General features: G+C 54.3%; 7 protein-coding genes across 7 annotated transcripts; 3 read left to right on the top strand and 4 right to left on the bottom strand.

Annotated features, from left to right (window-relative positions):
* Positions 1-1,054: 1,054 nt before the first annotated feature.
* Positions 1,055-3,428, bottom strand: Triagg1_5071 (uncharacterized protein; the record flags this gene model as incomplete). The annotated part of the gene is made up of 3 exons (XM_062899545.1): positions 1,055-2,742; positions 2,836-3,330; positions 3,389-3,428. The coding sequence occupies 3 exons, from the start codon at positions 3,426-3,428 to the stop codon at positions 1,055-1,057; spliced, it is 2,223 nt and encodes a 740-aa protein (XP_062755896.1).
* Positions 3,429-4,723: 1,295 nt separating this feature from the next.
* On the top strand, positions 4,724-6,854 carry Triagg1_5070 (uncharacterized protein; the record flags this gene model as incomplete). Its single annotated transcript, XM_062899544.1, has 2 exons — positions 4,724-4,988; positions 5,176-6,854. The coding sequence occupies 2 exons, from the start codon at positions 4,724-4,726 to the stop codon at positions 6,852-6,854; spliced, it is 1,944 nt and encodes a 647-aa protein (XP_062755895.1).
* A 278-nt stretch (positions 6,855-7,132) lies between these two features.
* Positions 7,133-9,746, bottom strand: Triagg1_5069 (uncharacterized protein; the record flags this gene model as incomplete). Its single annotated transcript, XM_062899543.1, has 3 exons — positions 7,133-7,849; positions 7,924-9,320; positions 9,647-9,746. 3 exons carry the CDS (start codon positions 9,744-9,746, stop codon positions 7,133-7,135), a joined length of 2,214 nt encoding a protein of 737 aa, XP_062755894.1.
* Positions 9,747-11,092: 1,346 nt separating this feature from the next.
* Triagg1_5068 (uncharacterized protein) lies at positions 11,093-12,611 on the bottom strand (the record flags this gene model as incomplete). Its single annotated transcript, XM_062899541.1, has 3 exons — positions 11,093-11,915; positions 11,994-12,299; positions 12,364-12,611. The coding sequence occupies 3 exons, from the start codon at positions 12,609-12,611 to the stop codon at positions 11,093-11,095; spliced, it is 1,377 nt and encodes a 458-aa protein (XP_062755893.1).
* A 454-nt stretch (positions 12,612-13,065) lies between these two features.
* Positions 13,066-14,056, bottom strand: Triagg1_5067 (uncharacterized protein; the record flags this gene model as incomplete). Its single annotated transcript, XM_062899540.1, has 3 exons — positions 13,066-13,491; positions 13,551-13,760; positions 13,841-14,056. 3 exons carry the CDS (start codon positions 14,054-14,056, stop codon positions 13,066-13,068), a joined length of 852 nt encoding a protein of 283 aa, XP_062755892.1.
* A 495-nt stretch (positions 14,057-14,551) lies between these two features.
* Positions 14,552-15,987, top strand: Triagg1_5066 (uncharacterized protein; the record flags this gene model as incomplete). The annotated part of the gene is made up of 2 exons (XM_062899539.1): positions 14,552-15,395; positions 15,467-15,987. 2 exons carry the CDS (start codon positions 14,552-14,554, stop codon positions 15,985-15,987), a joined length of 1,365 nt encoding a protein of 454 aa, XP_062755891.1.
* A 662-nt stretch (positions 15,988-16,649) lies between these two features.
* Triagg1_5065 (uncharacterized protein) lies at positions 16,650-20,402 on the top strand (the record flags this gene model as incomplete). Its single annotated transcript, XM_062899538.1, has 5 exons — positions 16,650-18,109; positions 18,596-18,857; positions 18,918-18,974; positions 19,030-19,749; positions 19,815-20,402. The coding sequence occupies 5 exons, from the start codon at positions 16,650-16,652 to the stop codon at positions 20,400-20,402; spliced, it is 3,087 nt and encodes a 1,028-aa protein (XP_062755890.1).
* Positions 20,403-20,464: the final 62 nt, after the last annotated feature.

Raw genomic sequence — 20,464 nt, 5'->3', positions numbered from 1 at the left:
CATCACGAGCGACAACTCCGCAGTTCTGAAATATCGTTATTGGTCTTCTGGTTGGTTACATGTATCATCTCTCTCTCTCTCCATCTCCCCCAAAAACGCCTAAAACCAAAGGCCCAAAGCGAAAACAGCCAAAAAAAAGACCAAGACCAACCAAAAACAAAGATACCAGCCTACCCAGGCCAGCTAAATGAAAGATTCCTCATCCCACACGCCACATTTCTTCATAATAGTGAAACAATAAGAAAAAGAAAAACACAAAATACATGATAAGAAGGGAAGGGGGGGGGAAACGAGGGGTGAAAAAACGAGAGAGAGAAAGGGGGAAAATAACTCCATCTCGTCGGGGGTTGTGCTGTCTGCTGAATGATTTCCGCATCTATTGCTTCCCGCCGTAAAGAAAAAAGACGCAAGTTCAAGACCCCCAATTTGACCCAGGTCGTCTTTACGCTCTCCTCTCCCCTACTGAGCGAATGCCAAAAAAGAACATATCCGTCAATATGAACCAAAAAAAAAAGAGACAAAAAAAGGGGGGGGAGGACAAATATGATGATTAAACGAATACAACACACGAGCAACGCAACTCGTGCTGATGCTAATTTCTTAGCATGTTGAATGTGTCGTGCAAAGAAAAGAAAATAGAGCTGAAAAATGAGGCTCGCCCCAAAGTGTTGCTGCCCAGCCATGTTATCTGACAAGAAGGCGAAAAATACAACCAGAATCAAATGGTGGAAAAAGAGGTAAAATGTATGGTATCCATATGTATGTGGGCTTTTTGGTGGTATAATGTCGGTGATCAATCGATGCTATGCAATTCTGATGCCAACGCATGAATGAGGAAAAGTTGCACAGCAGCAGCAGCCCTCGAAAAGCAAAAAAAAGGGGGGTGAGGCTGCCGTTGCAAAGCATATTCTTAGAAAAGAGAGCCAAAACAATCCCAGTTTGCTCAACTCCCCAGAGGAAAGCAAGCTTCTTCCTTTTTTAAAACATGTCTTCTCTTTCTTCTTCTTCTCGCTTCTCCGTCTTCTCCTCCAAACTCTCACCGCCACAAGGCCTCCTAAACCCTCGCAATGCGGCGCCGGTCCAGGAACGGACTCGGCATCTCGTCCGTCTCCGGGTCCCACACGGCCACCGGCTCGTATCCGGAGCTGACCACGCGCTCCCGGTACGTCGAGGTTCTGGATCTCTTAGGACTCACGTTCTCGCCCACCGGCGCGCTCGAGACGCTCATGGGCCGCCCTCCTGCGCGCGCCTGCTGCAACTCGACGAGCGTCCGGCCCTTAAGGTTGCTCTTAGTCGCCTTGCTGAGCGTATCGGATGCGTCCTTCCTAGAGGACAACTTGCGGGAGTGGCCCAACGAAGACGACGACGATATCGGTGAGGGAGTGTTAGTCTCGCCGACCGTATTCTGCAGCCCCAGGTTGGCAACGGAGGGAATCTTTGTCAACCGGCTGGCTGGAGAGCGTGTGCGGCTGCTTGTCTGCGCCGGTGGCACAGCAGCCTTGGACACGAAACCGCTCGAGCTGGCGCCGCTGGTCCTAATGCGGGCGGCAACATTCGATGTCTTCTGCGAGCTCAGGCTGAGGATCGGCCGGTTCTTGCTGGTGAAGGGGTTCCTAGAGGACCGGTGCCGCGTCGGCGAGGGCGGCGTGATGTCTTCGTCGTCCGAATCCAAGCTGGCGCCCTCTCTCTCCCACTTCTCGGGATTGGATGTCGTCGTCGCGTTCGCAATAAAGATGTTACCTTGATGCGTCCGCGCCTTTGTGTTTCCGCGGCGGCGAGGGGATAGGGACAGCGTTGCGATGGCCATGGCGCCGGGCGAGGTCATCTCAATGTCCATGGGGGTGCTCACTTGGCCGGCGAACGTCTGCGCTCTGGTGTATGGCGTCCGTGCCGTCCGCTTGATTTCCTTGCTGGTGTCGGGGCTCTCGTTCGAGTAGGAGAGCTCGGTGATGTCGGTGGTGGAGGGGAACTCGTCGCCGCTTCCGTCGGCAGAAGATGTGTGCGCGTGCTCCGATTTCGCATGGGGAGAATCGACGACGGGAACTTGGACTTGAACCTGTCTTGTCGGCGGCGAAGGCGTCCTCTTACGGCGGCTCTCCAACTCTCTCTCCACGTGCTTCCTGACTTCTTCATCAAACTGCTTCTTGAGCTTCTCCACTTCGATGCTGATGTGGCGGTCGATTTCCAGCCGGGCCTTGACTTCCCACTCCCTTCGGATAGACGCATCAAGCTCCTCTCGTATCAGGTGCTTGTCCTTGTCCAGGTTCACCAGTCGCAGGTTCAGCTCCGTCTCCTTTTCGCGAAGAATCTCCTCGCGCGCCTTGAGCGCCTTGTTCAGGTCAACCACCTCCTTCTCCTTCCGCACGAGCCTCACAACCGGCAAGTTCAGCAGCTGCGCAGTGTCGGGTCTCCTATCCGGGTTGACTTTGAGGCAGTCCTTGATGACTTGGTTGAGCTCGGGAGAGTACATGTCCGGCAGGGGGTTGATTTTGCCGTCCTTGATCTTCTGGACCAGCTGGTAGTGCGACTTTGCGTTGAAGGGCGGCTCGCGAGCGCAGAGCTCGTAGATGATGCACCCCAGCGACCAAATGTCGGACTTGAGCGTGTATTTTTCGGCCGCGCAAATCTCGGGCGACATGTAGAACGGGGTGCCGACGTAGGTGGAAGCGAAATCTTGCGACTTGATCATCTTGGACAGGCCAAAGTCGCCTAGTTTAACGGAATTGTCCTCGCCGAGGAAGACTGTAGGGAGAGGGTCGGGTCAGCTTATTTCTCGCCAAAGCACAGCACCAGGCAACCCCCCCGGCGAGGATGCGCAATATGCAAAGTTCTCACCATTTTCGGGTTTCAAGTCTCGGTGTAGGATCGTCACGGCTCCGGCCGGCGTCTTGGGAGCCATTCCGGCCGCCGCGCCCAAGACATTGCCGCCGACCTCCGGAGGGTCGATGCCGTAGTGACAGCGATACAGGGCCAGGGCCAGCTGGCTAAAGATGCCCCAGACGAAGCTCTCCTGGGCTCTCTGGCCCTTGAGCTGCAGGTCCTTGATGACGCGGCCCAGGTCGCCGTTGCCGCAGTATTCCATGTACAGATGCAGGTCCTGGCTCGCCTTGAGGTGCTCGCGGTGGTAGTATGCGACGATGTGCGGGTGTCGGAGATGGGACAGGATCTGGAACTCGGCGTGGAGCTGCTCGCGCTCCTTTTGCGACATGCGAAGGTACGAGATTTCCTTGCGGCACATGATGAAGCCGTCGGCCTTGCGGCGGACTTTGCGGATGATGCCAAAGGAGCCATGGCCTGTGGGAGGGAGGAGGAGGCGCCGCCAATGTTTAGCTGGCAACGAACTCAAAAAAAAAAAAAAAAAAAAAAAAGCCGCTTCTGTTTAACTCACCAATCTTCTCCAGCGTCTCGTACTTGTCTTCGTACGACATGTTGAGGGGCTTTTCACGGCGGTACCAACGATGCTTGTCTGCTTCCGAGCCCCATAAAGGGAACCTGTTCCGACTTTGCAGCCAGGGAAGAGAAAGAGGACGAAGGAGGAGGGGAGGGAGAGGGGAGGGGCGTCAGACAAGGTCAGAGGATATTATAAAAGTCGACCAAAAAAAATAAGATGTATATGCTGTGTCTCCCCTCGGGGGCTTGTCAGAGTTTCGTACCAAAGCCAAAAAAAAGAAAACACTAAGGAGAAAAAAAAGCTTGTTCTGGTGATGCTGCTTCGGAGGAGGAGAAGAAGAAAAAAGTTGGAATGTCGGAAAGGTAATACAATGGAACAGAGAAGAGCAACCGGCTCAGCACCTAAATGGGGCGGGCCACTGATGGGCTTTGTTAGCAAAAAGGAATCCAAGCCCAAAGCAGTGGCGTGCGTTTCCACCTTTGTGCTGCTTGCTGGCTGCTGAAGTTGCTGCGATGCGGCCAAAAGGGACCCTTGCTCCGCCAATTAGCCAAAACGGGGGATGCTGGTGCCGGAGGGGATGTAAACAGTCGTGCGGCTGCCATGGCAACGGGCCCGAAAAGGGAAGTGCCGGGGTGTATCTTCTTATCGATAGAGTGGATTACTCAAATAGGCTTAGTTGTAGGTCGATATTTGGGGGCTCATTGACGTAGCGACGTTGGCTGTCAAACAAACGTTGCGGCGTGGCGTGTGATGCAAAAAGCCAATGTGTCATTTGCTGCCGTCTTTTCTTTTTCCTTTTTGTCTTTGTTTTTCTGGGGGGACAACTGACGTTTGATTGACATTTCTGCCGTTTGCCGTGGCGGTCAAGAACAAGAAAGCTGGGAAAATCAGCCCTGGGTTTAGGGTAGCAACTAGTGTACATGCTAATGTAAGAACAACACATGTCAAGAGGTTTCAATTGTTACTGTAGACGGCACTGTACGAGATGCACTTGGTAAGACGGAGTTTTTGCAAAACAGATAATCCGGGGCAATTCAAGGCAAAAAGAAGACATCTATGATATGGCATGCTCGAATATTGACGTTCTACATACAAAAAGCCCGGAGTAATAGCACGGGCGGGCCCGCGATGGCAAGTTCCGGTGACATGCTCAAAACCCGATAAGCGGCAAAGTTATCTCCGTAAGACGGCCTTTACATAATCCATCCATCCATCCATTTTTCTTCATTTCTTTGAATACATACCCTCATATGGCGAATCATTTTTCTAGTTTTTCTTTATTCTCTTCCGTCTTATTCTTGTCTTAGAGTTGGAACAATACATTCACATACAATGGTGCTGGGAAAGCATGAGCTCGAGGGCAAGCTGGGCGAGGAAAGCCTCCTGATCAAGAGCGGCGTGCTGCGGGACGAGAACCCGCTCGACACGAGTGCCGAGTTTCACGATTTCCTGCTGGCGTGCCGCCGGGGCGATTTGCGCAAGTGCCAGGAGCTCATTGGCATGGGCGTCAATATCAACGGCAAGGACAAGTTTGATTACACGCCCTTGATCATTGTGAGTGCTTTGCTTTGCTGTGGCGATGAGGGCAATGGCGGGGGTTGGGAGTTGACGAGAAATACCATGTAGGCCAGTTTGTGTGGGCATTATGAGCTGGTTCAGCTGTTGCTAGAATCCGGTATGCATCGTCTCTCACTTGCATCTTTTCTTATACATACCTGATTCATGAAAATTGGACGTTGCATAAAGAACACTCTATTAAGCCAAATACTTATGCCCGTGTATAGGCGCCCTCGCCGAGAGAAACACATTCCAGGGTGAGCGCTGCATATACAACGCCCTCAACGACAGAATCCGCAACCTGCTACTGCAGTATGACTTCTCCAAGAGCTCAGATCCCTACGTCTACTGGTCATCGCACATTTCCGCCCTCTTGGGCCGTCCGGCTCCCAACACGACGGACATTTCGCTTGATGCCGAGACCAAGTCTTTCAACCTGCACAAGTTCCTGCTGGCGTCTAGAACGCCCTACTTTCGCAGGAAACTCGAGGCAGCTCCGGAAACAGCATCATGGAAAGTATCGGCCACCATTCCCGTGGAGGCGTTCCAGATTGCCGTTCGGTACATCTATCTGGGTGAAGTACCGAGGGATCTTGCGCCTCCCGGCAGCGCCGCAACCGAGGAGGAGGTCGCCAAGGGCCTCGACAAGATCAGCAAGCTGCTCGAGATTGAACAACTATGGGAGGCCATCCTGGTGGGAAACGACCGTCGATTGGCACGGCAGCGGTACCAAGACGAGGTCGAGAGGGCGTTGAACCAAGTGGGAGATTTCTTCCAGGAGAGCGTCTTGGGGCACAAGATGGTCGTCGACACAGACCGCGTCGACCAAGTCCGGTGGAAGCACGACAACTCCATCTTCGCAGACGTCCTCCTGCGGGCAGACGAAGCCGCCGGCGAAGAATCCGATGGCGGCCCTGCCGACTCAGCCTCTGGATACGCCGCCGCCGGCATCCCCATCGGCCCCTCGTCTCACACCAACGGCGCAAAGAAGGCGAGGAAATCCGTCCTGTATCCCGCCCACAAGGCCATGCTCATCCGCAGCGAGTACTTTGACAAGATGTTCTCGGGCGACTTTGTCGAGTCGCAAAAGTCGGAGCACCTGCACGTCATCACCGTCGACTGCACGCCCGCCGTGCTCGAGCTCATCCTGTCCTTCCTCTACACCGAAAGCGCGCCCTGCCCGCTCGAGCACGCGCTCGACCTGCTCTACGCCGCCGACATGCTATTCCTCGACAGCCTCAAGAACAAGGCCGCCATCGCCATCAGCACTCTCGGCAGCGGCACCGCAAACGCCCTCATCGACCGCACACACAACAGCGGCGAGGGAAACACGGTGGAGGAAGCAGTACAGGTCGAAGTAGAGCCCATCAACATCTACGACGTCATCCACGCGGCCTGGGACCTGCGCGTCCAGCGCCTCGAAGAGTTCGCCGCCCGCTACCTCGCCCAGCGCCTCGAGGACTACATCGACGAGCCCGACTTCCACGAGCTCATCCGCGAGAGCGCCGACCGCATCACCAAGCGCGAGGAGACGGACACCATCGAGCTGCTCGACGACATCCGGTACTATCTTTCCGAGCGGTTCCGCCTGCGCTTCGAAGACGCCGGCCTGGAGGAGATGATGGACGAGGACGGCGAGATCAGCGCCCAGATGGTGGCTGCGCTGGCGAATGGCTCGGCGGACGTTGTTGATGACGATGTTGCTGCTGCTGTTGCTCAGATTGACTTGAAGGAGAGTCGGAACGGCGAGATGAATGGAGTCAAGAAGAGTGAAAATGGCGAGGAAGCGGTGCGGACGTTGGACGGGGAAACGGCCGAGGATGAATTTGCTTCGGATGCCATCAATTACCAGATTTTGCTGCAAAAGATTGATGCCATGTTGGAAAGCTTGAAACTGGATGCATGATTGGACGTGATATATCAGCATATACGGGTGAGTATATTGAGTTTAAAATATCGTTACATAAGGTACAAATACACACGGTATACAGGCAGCATACGAAAATAACCACTCATGGCATTTGAACAACAAATTTACACAGACGCGCTAGCTTACTCCTATTTGCTTCTCATCGTACAATTCCAGAATCTGCACACAACAAACGAGCCAAGTCAACTACAAAGCATCGGAAACAAAACAAAACAAAACACTAAACATTATAACGTATATCATGGCCGCAACGCTCAAAGGTACTTGACAATCTTGATCCTCGCCCGCAGTGCCTCCGGCAGCTCCTCCAGCTTGACAAGCCCCAGCTGCACAACATCTCCCCAGAAGAACATGGCCCTGTCCTGGGCATAGCTCAAGTAATCGAATTCGTCCGCGCCGGGCTCCTCCTCAGCAGGGGTCCCATCCAGACCCGGTACCTTGGCTTGCACGATGCCCCATGCAATCCACTGGGCGCTGTTTGCCGGTTGCCAGAGTCGGGCTTCCTCGATGAGCTCTCGCACTTGCTGCTCGGCCTGCTCCTCGCGCGCCTTTTCGACTGCGCCCCAGTCACCGCCAGGGTAGCGAGCATCCAGCATAAAGTCGACAATGGAGCTGCTGGACGTCGTCGGAAGAAGTGATGGCGTAGCTGCGGCGCTGGGGGTGTCGAGCGGCGTCAATCGGGGCGTCGAGCTGGACGGCGGGAACTGGGGCCGATGGTCCACGTACGCCCTGATGAAGCGCTTCTGCTCCTCGAGGCTCGGGTACCGATCGGCGTGGCAGGCAAAGGGAACCACTGGATCGTGATAGTTGTACATCCACTCTGTGAAATGGTTGGCAAACTCGAGTCCCGCGGTGTTGGGAGCTGCGTATTCAAAGTCAATGACGACAAGTTGCTTATGTTTGTTTGCAGGCTGCAGAAGTGGCGACTTCTCGTCATCAGGACGAATCCTAAGAATGTTGCCGTATTGAGTCTAGAAATAAAAAAAAAGTCAGCTTCCATCTACCAGGATGAAGAGCAAAAAAGGGGGGTATGGGAGGTGCTCACATCGTTGTGCGCAAACACGAGCCTGTCCTTGATGGCCCGGTGACCCTTGTAGCAGTTGTTCAGATGGGCCCTGTACTTGATCACCACCTCTTTAAATTGCTCCCAGGGAACACCGCACACATAGCCATTGATTTTCCAGGCCTGGGCGAGTGAGTTTCTCCTCTCGGCCTCGGGCGTCTTCTCCAGCTCCTTGTCCAAGAAACTAGTGATGCGGCCGACGTTATCCAGCCACTGATCCCAGTTCTTCCACACGCCAGGCCCATTCTCACGTTCGTGCAACAGCACTTGGACGCCGTCGTGCAGCTCCCTCATACGCTTGGCAATCTGTCTCGAGGTTTCAGGCTCTCGCAGGTTCAGCGGAGTGAGCGTGATGGCATTGAAGAACTGCTCGAAGCGTCCGTTCTTGAAGGTTCCCAGAAGTCGTGGGCCAATCTTCTTGCGTGCGAGTCGCTGCAGCACCTGGAGCTCGTTCTCTCGGTCAATGAGATGCTCCACCTGCGGTCCGTACACTCGAAGCAGCACCTTGGTCGGCGGCTTCCTGCCATCGGCCTGGGGTAGATCAGCCGGGGGAGTGACGACATATACGGCGTTCGTCAATGCGCCGCTCAATCGCTCAACAGCCATGAATTCGCCGCTGCCGAGGGGGATACGGCGCCACCCTTTAAGCCTCAAGGTGTGAGCTATGCGCAGAATCTCATTCTTGAAAACAGTCCATGCTTCTCTTTCCTTTTCGGCCTTGGTCGCCTGAGCCGATACATCATCTGTGCTGGTGCTGGCTCCACCAGTGTAGCTCATTGTCTTGGAATTGTCAAGCCAAGCATCGCAGCTAGGCACGATGGCGTCACCATCAACGTAATCGGTATCCGAAGAGGCGGTGCGATGAAGAGCCGAGCGCGAATTCTGTCGTCGGTGCTTGGGGCCCACTCGCGGGCTGTACTTGGGAAGCGTGACAAGTCCCATGGAAGCCATGGAACTCTCTAAGATATGCTGCAAGCCATCGAAGGAGATGTCGCTGGACTGCGAGCTTGTGGAGTTCGATCTTTCGCGCGTAGGGTGACTAGCAGCCGTAGAGGCTGCACCCTCGGCTTGCGCCTGGTCGGACGGGGGAGATTTGGACTTGCGCCGACGAGGCTTCTGTTTCCTAGCCATTGCCTTGTTGCGCTCTCGCTCCAGCCATTCTCCAACCTGGGCCAGAATCCTCTCGCTCTGGTGGTTTCGGCGGTGGCTATGATGGTGAGACGAGAGAGCCGTATCGTCCACAGGTCGAATCGCTGGCGAAGCAGTTGCAGACAGCTTGCCGCTCAATCGGCGAGCGGGAGCCGCTGGGCGGCGTTGCTTGCCATGGTGCGAATCGTCTTCGATATAGTCCTCGGGGACAGGATCGGCAATCTGCACAGCTGTGACGAGTGTAAGCCCAGATTCGGTAACCCATTCAACGTTTTCTTATCCCAGTATTTTACCTCATCGGCCGATGGCAACACGACGAGAAGCGCACGAAGGAGATCGAACGACCAGGACAGCAAAAGACGTCGACATGTCATTTCACCCCACCAGCTGAACCCCGCCACAACAGGCGAAATTATCGTCACCGAAGCAATATGGCAGACGCTCGATCATTGCGGAAGCATTGTCCAGTCCGCGGTGGGAGTTTCGCAGTCGTAGAGTCAAAGCGACACAGCCTCCTTCGGCGTCATTGGCTGGGGAACGATTCACTCATACGTACCTTTGAGAGTGCCGCTGGCGGGCGGAGTTCGCACCGCTTCGTCGTCCATCTTGAGTGCCGAGCGCAACGGCGCCGGAGGATGGGTTGGGGTTTCAGGCATTTGCGTCAGACAATGCGAGGCTTCTTGTTCGTGGTGGACAGGAATGCTGCAGTTGTCAAGTGTTGTGAACAGAGGCGCAAAAGAGTTGGCGTGGGGGTTCCAGGCGCTTCAAGACGGCTCAACCAAAAAAAGAAAAAGTCGCTAGTAGTAGAGAGTGTCTCGTGGAAACAAAACCCACTAATATTGTCGACAGAACGTTGATTAGCGACAGAAAGATGGGGGAAAGGTAAAAAAGAAAGATCCGCGTCCAAGTGATGGGTAAGAAAGACGAAGCGAAGGAACAAAGAAAAGAATGAGAAGCGTAGAAAAACAAGGGATCTGGGCAAGGACAAAAGAGCAGCCCTCGTGACCCCGGTCAAGACTCTGGGCTGTGACAAGGTGCTGCTAGTCCTGAGTGAACTGAACGCCACGCTGTTGTTTTCGTGCTAGCAACAGGCCCAGCCCAGGAGGAACAAAAAGGCCGTGCTGAGTTGTGTGATAAGGGATTTGATTTGATTTGAACTAGGCTGGCCTTTTGGAGGGATCGCACAAGGCTAACGAGAAAAAAAAGGACCGGGAGAGCAACGAAGAGGTGTCGACGGAACAGCCATTATGACGTAGCACCAGGAGGTGGCTTTGTAGCTCTACCTACAGTACTATAGTACCTAGACTGTGCTGATCCCATTTCGATTTCCATGTCTATTTTACTTTTTCTCATGCTGATACTGATACTGGACCCTTTCAAGGGGATTCACAAGGTTCAAGCCAAGGGGACTCGCGGCCCGTCGCGCTGCAGTAACAAGGTCTGGTGTCTTTTTGGCCCTGTCGTTGGCGGACATACATGGCCAGACATGTGATGGGCCTTTTATTCTCTCCACTGCAGCAAACTATCCAACACTAACACCGAACGAACGCTTCCCCCCTGTCTTATCCCATCCTCCTGTATCCCATCCCATCCTCGTTCTCTATCCCCTATTTGCTTGCCCACGTACTACATAAATACATGCAGTGCAGTACGAATCGCCCTGGATGTGGCTGAGAGCCCGCATGGTGCGCTGTATTGCCTCACACACGCATATAATCTGGATATGTCCCCCTGAGGAGCAGCCATCATCCCCTGTTCTCTCGGTCGCCGCATGAGGAAATCCCAAGCGTGCCTCAAAGGGCTGAGGCCTTTTCCCAGCCCGCTTTTCCCTTTGTCTGCTCGCGTGCGCACTTTACAAACCGTACTGTAGCATCCAATACGAAATCCGTTGGGTTGGCTCTATAGTGGCTCTATTGGCTCTATCCGACGCATCCTCTAGCCACTCAAGGTCGCTACCCGAAATGAAGTGAGACAATCTAAATAGATTGAACAAAGGAATCAATCACACCCAGTCCTCGCTCGCCAGCCATTCCCTCGTCACCTCCACTCCCTCGTTCCTCATGGCCCACGCAATCGCCTCAACCACGTCGTCCACAATCACCGCCGGCTTGTACCTCGGCTCTCTCTCCGCCGCCGTCTCTTTCCACACGCCCGTCTTGACCAATATCGAAATCCACTCCGTCCCGTCCGCCGGCACAAACTCGTTGGCGCCCCGGATGTCGCTCTCTGGGTTGTCGCCAATCATGTAAACCCGCCTCAGCGGCTTCTTCTTCCTCTCGTCCTTGCCGTGCGGCTCCTCGGGCGCGTGGTGAAGCAGCCGGTCGTGTGCGTACTCGTAAGTGTGTCTCGACGGCTTGCCCAGGGCGCTGAACTGCAGCTCGGCGCCGCCCGTCGATGCGGCCCACACGCCCTTTAGCGCCTCGACAAACGCGCCTGTTCCGAAGCGGTTGACGGGGTATTCCGTCTTCCACAGGAGGTCCAGGTTGGAGATCCAGAGCTGTGGCTGGCCGTCCTGCTGCCATCCGTTGTTGGGGAGCTGAGCGTTGCCGTTCTTGCCGGAAATCGTGCCTAGATAACCGCGATGCGAGATGAGCAGATCGTGGATCACCTGAATGTCCAGGGACCAATCCCTCGGGTCGTTCCAGACAAGGATCTGGTCAATCTTGAGCGCGTTCGCCGGCACCTCCTTGCTGTAGGGATCAATGGTGTTTGATACAATCTTGCCGTCGGGAAGCGGCCGTGACTCTCTGTGAAGGCTCTCTCGCAGGTTGTCAAACGGATACACCTTGTCGTTGGCTTCAATGATGTCTGCCGGTGTCACGGCCCTGGCAAATCCGTATCTTACTCGTACATCTCCATGTCAGTTTGTCTCGCCAAGACGTTGCAGAGGGCATGGGGTTTACACCGACTCGTTGGCTACCCTGCGAGCAATCTCTGGGTGAGATCCCGTAATCAGCACCGTTCCCTGCTTCTTGACGCTCTCGTCCCACCCTCGCATCGGCGTGTGCGAGAGAATGACCCTGTTGCGGATCACATCCTCGTTTTCCGAAAGTCCTAGACGCTTAGATAGTGATTTGAACTTGGCATCTTCGTGACTGCCGCCGCCGTTGGTCAGGAAGACGTAGCGGATGTCGTGCGATCTGATCCTCCTGAGCATCTCCTTGGCTCCCGGAATCGCCCTTTGGCCCTGATACAAGACTCCATCGATGCTGTGGGTTTCGGCGCTCTTAGTCATTGCATGCGCCCTCTTTGGATAGCTTCAACCAAACGTACTCAAAGGCAAAGGCAATCTCGGATAAAGCCTTGCGTGAGGTGTCGTCCACAGGACCCTGTTGAAAGGACCGAGAAGGCGAATTCACCTTTTCATGTAAAACTGTCGCCGCATGGAATCCCCGCCTGCCGGTGCTTGCTCGAGTTGCGCCGGCGCTGAAGCTGTTGAAAGCTGGCCATGGCCGAGTGATGAGGCCGAGTCGCGATACGGGCGCCGACCGGCATCGGCCCAAAACCCGTGCGCGCGACATGTGGCAAGCTGAAACCTTTCGGCCTTGGCCGTCGTGATACTGCCAACGTATCCCAGAGGCCTCACTGCGATTGCGCCAAAAGACGGCGCTGTGACTGTCGAGAATAAGTATGCGGGAGCAAGTTCATGTGGCCGAAGAGTCGCAGGGCGCCGATACTGGCCGGGATCCGTATCTCCACTATCTTAGGCGTCCTCCGCCACGACTGCGACTAGAAGGCGACCAAGTCAACTGCAACGTAAACTTGTAGTTTAGTCTTCAATGAATATTCAACTTTGTCACATGATAACGAATAACAAGGACGAATAGGACATGGCATAATGCGATGCGTTTACTATATCAAGATTGAGTGGTTCATTGCTTCTTGGGCACCCCTCCTTCTATGGCTTAATGGTACACTACTGTTACAAACAAGTCGTTTTACATTGCGCTTCTCGCCTCCGCAACAGAGACAAGCTCAGTGGCTGTTCTTCCAGTCCTTCAAGTGGTCAACAATCACCTGTGCCGCCTGTTCCGGCGAGTGTTGTCGCCCCAGTGCCTCTACAAAGTCGCCCTCTGGGTCCATCAGGTAAAAGTATATGCTGTGGTCAACCAAGTAATCCTGGCCGGGCTTCACATCTCGCGGCGTGCTGAAATACACCCTATACTTTTTGCAGAGATCCTTGATCTGATCGTATGTTCCCGTCAAGCCAATAAACTTGGGGTGGAACTCGGCGAGGTAGCTCTTAAGCGCTGGGGGGTCGTCGCGGGCGGGATCGCACGTCACAAAGATGGGCAGAAGTTCATTGTTGGGAATCTTGGCATCGACGATGTCCAGCATGCGGGCCATCTTGTCGAGCTCTTCGGGGCAGATGTCGGGGCAGCGAGTGAATCCGAAATAGACCTGGCCGAGTTAGATTATCCCCCATGACAAGTCATCGCCGGGTCCCAAAGCTTGCTTACCAATGAGTGCTTGCCCTTCATCATCGCGCTGGTAAATGTCTTGCCATTCTGATCCATCAGCTCAAAGGATCCTCCAACCTTGGGACGGCCGACGCCCTTGGTGGCCTCTGCTATTCTCTTTCGCTGCATGCGCTCCTTCTCATGCTCAAAGTACCACACGAGTCCACCGCATGTAGCCACAAACAAGACGGCCGCTTTCAAGGAGAAGGGCTACCCAACGAGTTAGCACAGCTCACGACTCTACAAAGCTGATCAAAAGAATCTAGCTAAATTCAAGAGTCCTTCCATACCCCTGTGCTATACCGGCTCTTGGCCTGCTCAATCGTCTTGTATTTCGTCCGCTTCTGTGTAATCGGCTGTCGGGACTGGACCGGCGATCGTGGGAGGACCGGCCGGAGCTGCTTCGGCTGGAATGCGCCGCTCGAGAAGCATCGCCGGCATTGCTGCGCGGGGAGATTCCGCAGGGCGCCCTGAAGGGCCCTTGATGATGCGATCGAGTGCGACATGGTTTCTGCGCCGCAATTGTTGTTCTTGTTCTTGCGCTATCTTGGTTGAAAGCAAGTTGAAGCTTGCCAAACAAATATCGACAGATGCTGCCCCACCATGCCGCCGTGAGCAAGTTATTGCTTTTTCTGTTTATTAACGCCACTAGCCAGATCCATGTCAAATCGCCGGATATCTGCCGACAGAACATCAATCCTCCCTTACAGCAGTCCTACATACCTGTGAAATGGCCACTGAGAGGCTTAGTCAGGTACAAATTCCGTCTCTCGGTATAAACGCCCCCCAAACGCAGCTCGACAGGACCAACTCAAAGGCTGTAATTGTGATATCTCGTTGTCCCAGAGTCTTGTATGCTGACCAGGGGGATGAATCGTCTTGTGTGGCCGTCTTAAATCTTTTCTGTATTGTGCCGAAGCTGGGGTAGCGCCGCATTTGCCTGTTGGCTGGGAGCAATTTCACTTGCAAGCCTTCATGCTCCTACTCTCAAAGCCTTAACAATGGATCCGACGCGGATAAGCACAGGCGCAGACACAGGGCCCTACATCATGGAGACGCGATTCGAAGTCATTGACGAGGAAATCAAAAGTGAGAGCGCGGTGAACTCGCCCGCTCCACTTCACTCCGATGCCCTCCCGGCCTTCAAATCCTCGACTCCCTTGCCCTCCACAGAAACTGCAGAGACCACAGATCCGGCACCCTCGATGGCGGGCTCAACATCCGCAGCGAAGAAGAAGAAGGGCACCGCCTCTACAATCAAAAAGACTTCAAAACGCCCAAAGTCTGTACGGGACTCCAAAAAGCTCAAGTCCGCCAGATCGACGGTGGGCAGTGAGGCTAACAGCACCGCGGCCGAGGATGCATCCGACGAAGATGACGAGTCTGACAATGGCCCATACTGCATCTGCAGAGGACCAGACGACCACCGCTGGATGATTTGCTGTGAGAGGTGCGAGGATTGGTTCCACGGAGAGTGCGTGCACCTCGCCAAGGATGTTGGAGAGAGCCTCATTGAAAAGTTCATCTGTCCAAACTGCACGACAGACAACTTGATGACGATTTACAAGAAAACTTGCACGCTGGGCTCGTGTCGAAAGGCGGCTCGCCTAACACACAGTCCGCCAAGCGTCTTCTGTTCGGATGAGCATGCTCAGATATGGTGGGAGCGCATGCTGAGCAAGTTGCCCAAGGCTAGGACAAAGGTTGCGCTGAGCGATGAACTGTCTCAGGAAGAGCTCATGGCACTGCTAAGTAGCGATCTTGCCACTATCGATGGGGATGGATCGTGGACTTTGAGGGCGCCATTTTCAGGCAAGCCGTCTGAGATGAATGGAGATGCAACAGGTAAATATTGATGCCCATGGCTTCTCGCTGGCTTTTTTTTTTATCTCTATCCCTGCTGACACCCCTCACAGCAGCTGAAGAGCGTCTCGCTCAGATACTCACAGAAGAAGAGAAGGAATATTTGGACAAAAAGGCAAGCGCTCGATTCAAATTAGCAGAAGAGACTCTTCTGTGCCAAAAGATGATGACGCTGGTCGAAATGGTCCAGGAACGCCGCCGAGCAGCCATCAGCGCCGGCCGAATCGGAGAAGACATATGCGGCTACGACCATAGGCTGGACTCTATTTGTGCGCGAGACGCCTTTGCTGCCTTTGTCAAGTCCCCCGAAGGCGAGACCATCTTCCAAGCATCAAAGGTCGACGACCCCCTGGGAGAAGGCGACGAGGTCAGGGGCATGTGCGAGCGGAAGCGGTGCAAGATCCACAGTGGCTGGCATAAGATGCTGCTCCTTGCTGTTAAGCACCAGATCAAGGAGATGGCGGATCAGGCGGCGGAAGTTGGGGAGGATGAGCGAATACTTCGGGAGGCTGCTGAGGAGAGGTGGAGGAGGAGACAGGCTGAGAGGAACTGGGTTGAGGTGATTGAGGATTGAAGATTTGGGTTCAGCTAGGGAACAATTTCTACGGAAGGGTATCAAATTGGGATATAGGAGTTTTGGGCGTTTCAAGCAAGGAGTTAACCAAGTTTAATGAATCATCTCCAGCTGTTTTCCGATCTGCTACTTGTAGGGCATAAGATGATCTCTTGGCGCTAGCTGATGCCATGTGCAGCTCTCCTACATTATCCATTGACATGCATTCATATTTACTGCAATATTATTCCAAGAGTTTGCACTATTCTTCCCTATTCATCTTGATCAAAGCAAAGAACCGGCCTTTTCAGCTGCCATGTAAAACAGCAACAAGCCTATAAAGCTGCTACTAGCGACCACCGAAGGCGAGCACTCACAATTTGGTGGGGTTCCAAGCCAATGGCGGGGGAGGGGTCAAAGGCAAAAAAAAAAAAAAAAAAAAAATCCTACCAGCATCAAGAAGCCCGAAGATTTTGCTTATCAAGCAGAAGTGACGTCTTGTTCCAGCTGAACAAACAGCTGATTCTTCTTCCGGAATCCGAGATTCTTCTGCTCGTTTTTCCTTCGCCATCAATTTCCTTTCTTTAATTATACCCTCTGTCGAAAGGCGACCGAGCTGTCCTCTCCTTTTGCATCTGTTCAAAACTCCCATTCTACCCTTGTCCACCCGTCGCATCGCAAAAATGTCTGCTTCTAACCGCCCCGAGGACGAGGTTGACGACGACCTCCTCGATGCTGAGGATGTGGGAGAAGAGGTCGCCGACGACGATGACCTCACCATGGACTCCGACAACGAGGAACTCATCCTCCATAACGACTCGATTGCCTTCTTCGACCTGCCCCAAGACTCTCTCTTCACCATTGCGCAACACCCAGTTCACCCTTCGCTCATCGCCGTTGGCGGTTCTGCCGGTGAAGCCGACAATGCGCCTGGAGCTGGCTGGCTCTTTGATGCTTCCGCTGCCCAGTCGCGCCCTGTGCTCCCCGCGAGCTACGCCAGCGATCCTTCTGCCCAGCCTCAGACAACCCAGCTCGAGAGCCTGTATTCTCTACAGGGCCACACAGACTCCATCAACGCCCTAGCCTGGACTCTTCCTCAGGGCGAGGTCCTTGTAAGTGCAGGCTTGGATGGCAGGGTTAAAGCCTGGAAGACGGACGTTCAGCCCTCTACGGGCGTCAAGGTCACTCTCCTCGGAGAGGCGCAAGAGGTCGAAGAGATCAACTGGGTTGCGCCCTGCCCTTCGCCTTCAAATCCCAACACCATCGCCCTCGGCGCCAACGACGGTTCCGTCTGGGTCTACACAATTGATCCCTCCGACTCCTCCAACCCCCTCCAGATCGTCCAGTCCTATTTCCTGCACACTGCTTCTTGCACAGCTGGAGCATGGACACCCGATGGCCAGCTTCTGGCGACCGTTTCCGAAGACGGCAGCTTATACGTCTGGGATGTGTGGGGGCTTGCTGCTGCACAGGGCCTTACCAACGACAACGGCATGACAGCTGTGTCACTGACGGCCGAGGATCAGCGATTCGAGGTTGAGGGCGGTCTATACTCCATTGCCATTGACCCCAAGGGCGCATTCCTCGCTACCGGCGGTGCTGGCGGCGCTATCAAGATCGTCTCTCTTCCCCGTCTTACAGCTGCCGCGCCAGCGAGGTCAGCTCGAGGTGGCAAGTCTGCCGCCGACCCAACCACTGGTGGGCAGATCCTGGCCTCACTTCACAGCCAGACCGACAGCGTCGAGACGATTGCCCTGTCAGTTGCATCAACGAACCCTCCCACTACTCTTCTGGCAGCCGGCTCTGTAGACGGCTCCATCACCGTGTTCGACGCAACCCGTCGCTTTGCTATCCGAAAGAACCTTGTCGGTGCTCATGAGGAGCACTCCGTCGTCAAGGTTGAGTTTGTGCCCAACTCATGGCTGCTCACAAGCTGCGGCATGGACGGTGTCGTTCGACGATGGGACTTGCGAGCCAGCGGCGCTACTGGCGGCGCCGAAGGAGGAAACTCTGGCTTGCTAAAGGAGTGGAGGGGCCACAGAGGCGACGGTGAGGGAGGCGGTGTTTTGGGTTTTGTGCAAGGACAAACTGGAGAGAGATTGGTGACGGCTGGTGACGATGGTGTTTCATTGGTTTTCGAGGCGTAAATGAGGTATAGATGCAATGGTAGAGGCGGAGAGGGTATGAATTAAAATGAACCTGCCCATCATCCTGGCGGCTTTGGATACCAGTTGTTATCCTTCTTTGTTTCGTCGTCTTTACACGGAAGTGACATTTATAAGTCCATGTCCCAAAGGTGTTTAAATACCTGTTTCAACCAACCCGAGTAATAAGCATCCAAATTAGCTTATTGAGGATCTCCGAGCGCCGAAATATGGGCATCGTTTTTTTGAAAAATCAAGAATCAAAGATGACCCATTTACATAATAACACCCTCCATCCAGCCAGCAGATTGATTGTACATGACTGCATCTGCTCTCATACTCTCCCAAAGCTTCCAAGAGCTGATGCTGCCTTATCGATTGTGTCCGGGGTTACTTTGTTCCCACAGCTCCAGAGTGGGGGCTGGCCCAGGCCGGGATTACATACGCTGAGGACGTCAGGCAGGTGCCTCTTGCGTTACCCACAGCAGCCTCGCCAATCACTATCAGACCAGACCAACCCTCCCACCCGAGTTCGAATCGTTTGCGAAGCATCATCGAGCCGAATTTGCATCTTCAATTCCCGACCGGCGACTCCCAGATCCCGAATACGACACGCTCCTCCAGCATCTCCTTCCAGCCGCCGAGTCGACGCCGCACGCCACAATGTCCGAGGCAACCCTCAAGCCCGAGAAGGACTTCTCCAAGGAGGTTGACCAGCAGCTCCCAGAGGCTGAGAGCCTGGCCAAGGTATGATTCTCCTTGCTGGACACGTACTTGTGGCTTGTATGAGTTAACGTGTTTGAGCAGACCAACCTCCAGGGCGCAATCGAGAAGCTCGCCGCTCTTGAGAAGCAAACCCGCCAAGTAAGCCAACTCACACCAGCTCTAGCTTCCAAAAGCTCCCCTGACACTTGGATAGGCCTCGGATCTTGCCTCGACATCCCGAATCCTCGTGGCAATTGTCACATTATGCAAAAATGCCGGCGACTGGAGCTTAATGAACGACCAAACGCTGGTCCTGTCGAAGAAGCACAGCCAGCTCAAGCAGGCCATCACCAAGATGGTCCAGACCGTTGTCGGATTCCTCGATGACACTCCCGATCTAAAGACGAAGCTCTCCGTCATCGAGACGCTGCGAACAGTCACTGAAGGAAAAATCTTTGTCGAAGTCGAGCGCGCTCGTGTCACCAAGATCCTCTCCGACATCAAGAAGCAGCAGGGCGACGTCAAGGCAGCCACCGAGATTCTGTGCGAGCTTCAGGTGGAAACATTTGGCTCCATGGACCGACGAGAGAAGACAGAGTTCATCCTGGCCCAAGTTGCGCTCTGCATTGAGAGTGGTGACTGGACACAGGCGGCCATTCTGGGCCGAAAGATCAGCACAAGGTACTTGGCGCGAAAGCCCAAGAAGACGGCCGAGCAGCTGGAAAAGGAACAGAAGGAGCGTGAGAAGAAGAAGGCCCGCGGAGAGGAGGTCCCAGAGGAAAAGGAGGATGACACAACGGATCTGAAGCTGCGCTACTATGAGCAGCAGATTACACTGGCGAAGCATGAAGACAAATACCTGGACGCATGCAAGAACTACCGCCAGGTTCTTGATACCGAGGCTGTCGAAGAAGACGCCGCCAAACTCCGCCCTGTAAGCCTGCGCCTTGATTCTATCATACCACTTTTGTTTCAGATGCTAATATCTTGTCGTGACAGGTTCTCCAACGCATCATCTACTTTGTAATCCTTGCTCCCTACGACAACGAACAACACGACCTCCTTCAGCGCATACACAGAGACTCCCGAAACTCTCAGGTTTCCGAGGATGCTGAGCTTCTCCGGCTCTTTACAGTCCACGAGCTGATGCGGTGGCCCGAAATCGCCAAGAGGTTCGGCCCGCATCTGTGCGGCACCGACGTCTTTGACGCTCAGCCCGGACAGTCTGCAGATGAAAAGGCCAACCAGCGGTGGGAGGACTTGCGCAAGCGCGTTATCGAGCACAACGTTCGGGTCATTGCCAAGTACTACACTCGCATCCAGTTGAGCCGCCTCACCGAGCTCCTTGACCTTGCGGAGGATGAGACAGAAAAGTACATTAGTGAATTAGTCACCTCCAAGACTGTGTACGCCAAGATCGACCGGCCGGCACGAATCGTCAGCTTCGCCAAGCCTAGAGACGCAGACGATGTCCTGAACGAGTGGAGCCACAACATGAAGAGCTTGCTGGGGCTCTTGGAGAGGATCGACCACCTCATTACCAAGGAGGAGATGATGGCACGCATCCAGCCAACGGGATCTAAATAGACGGCTGATTGGGAGGCAGGGGTCGGCATGGCGCATTGAAAAGGAGCAATATTACAATGAAT

This window comes from Trichoderma aggressivum (genome assembly GCF_033847375.1).
Source record: "Trichoderma aggressivum f. europaeum strain CBS 100526 chromosome Unknown scaffold_017, whole genome shotgun sequence".
Classification (NCBI taxonomy): Eukaryota; Fungi; Ascomycota; class Sordariomycetes; order Hypocreales; family Hypocreaceae; genus Trichoderma; species Trichoderma aggressivum.
This window is presented reverse-complemented; position numbering and strand designations above follow the sequence as displayed.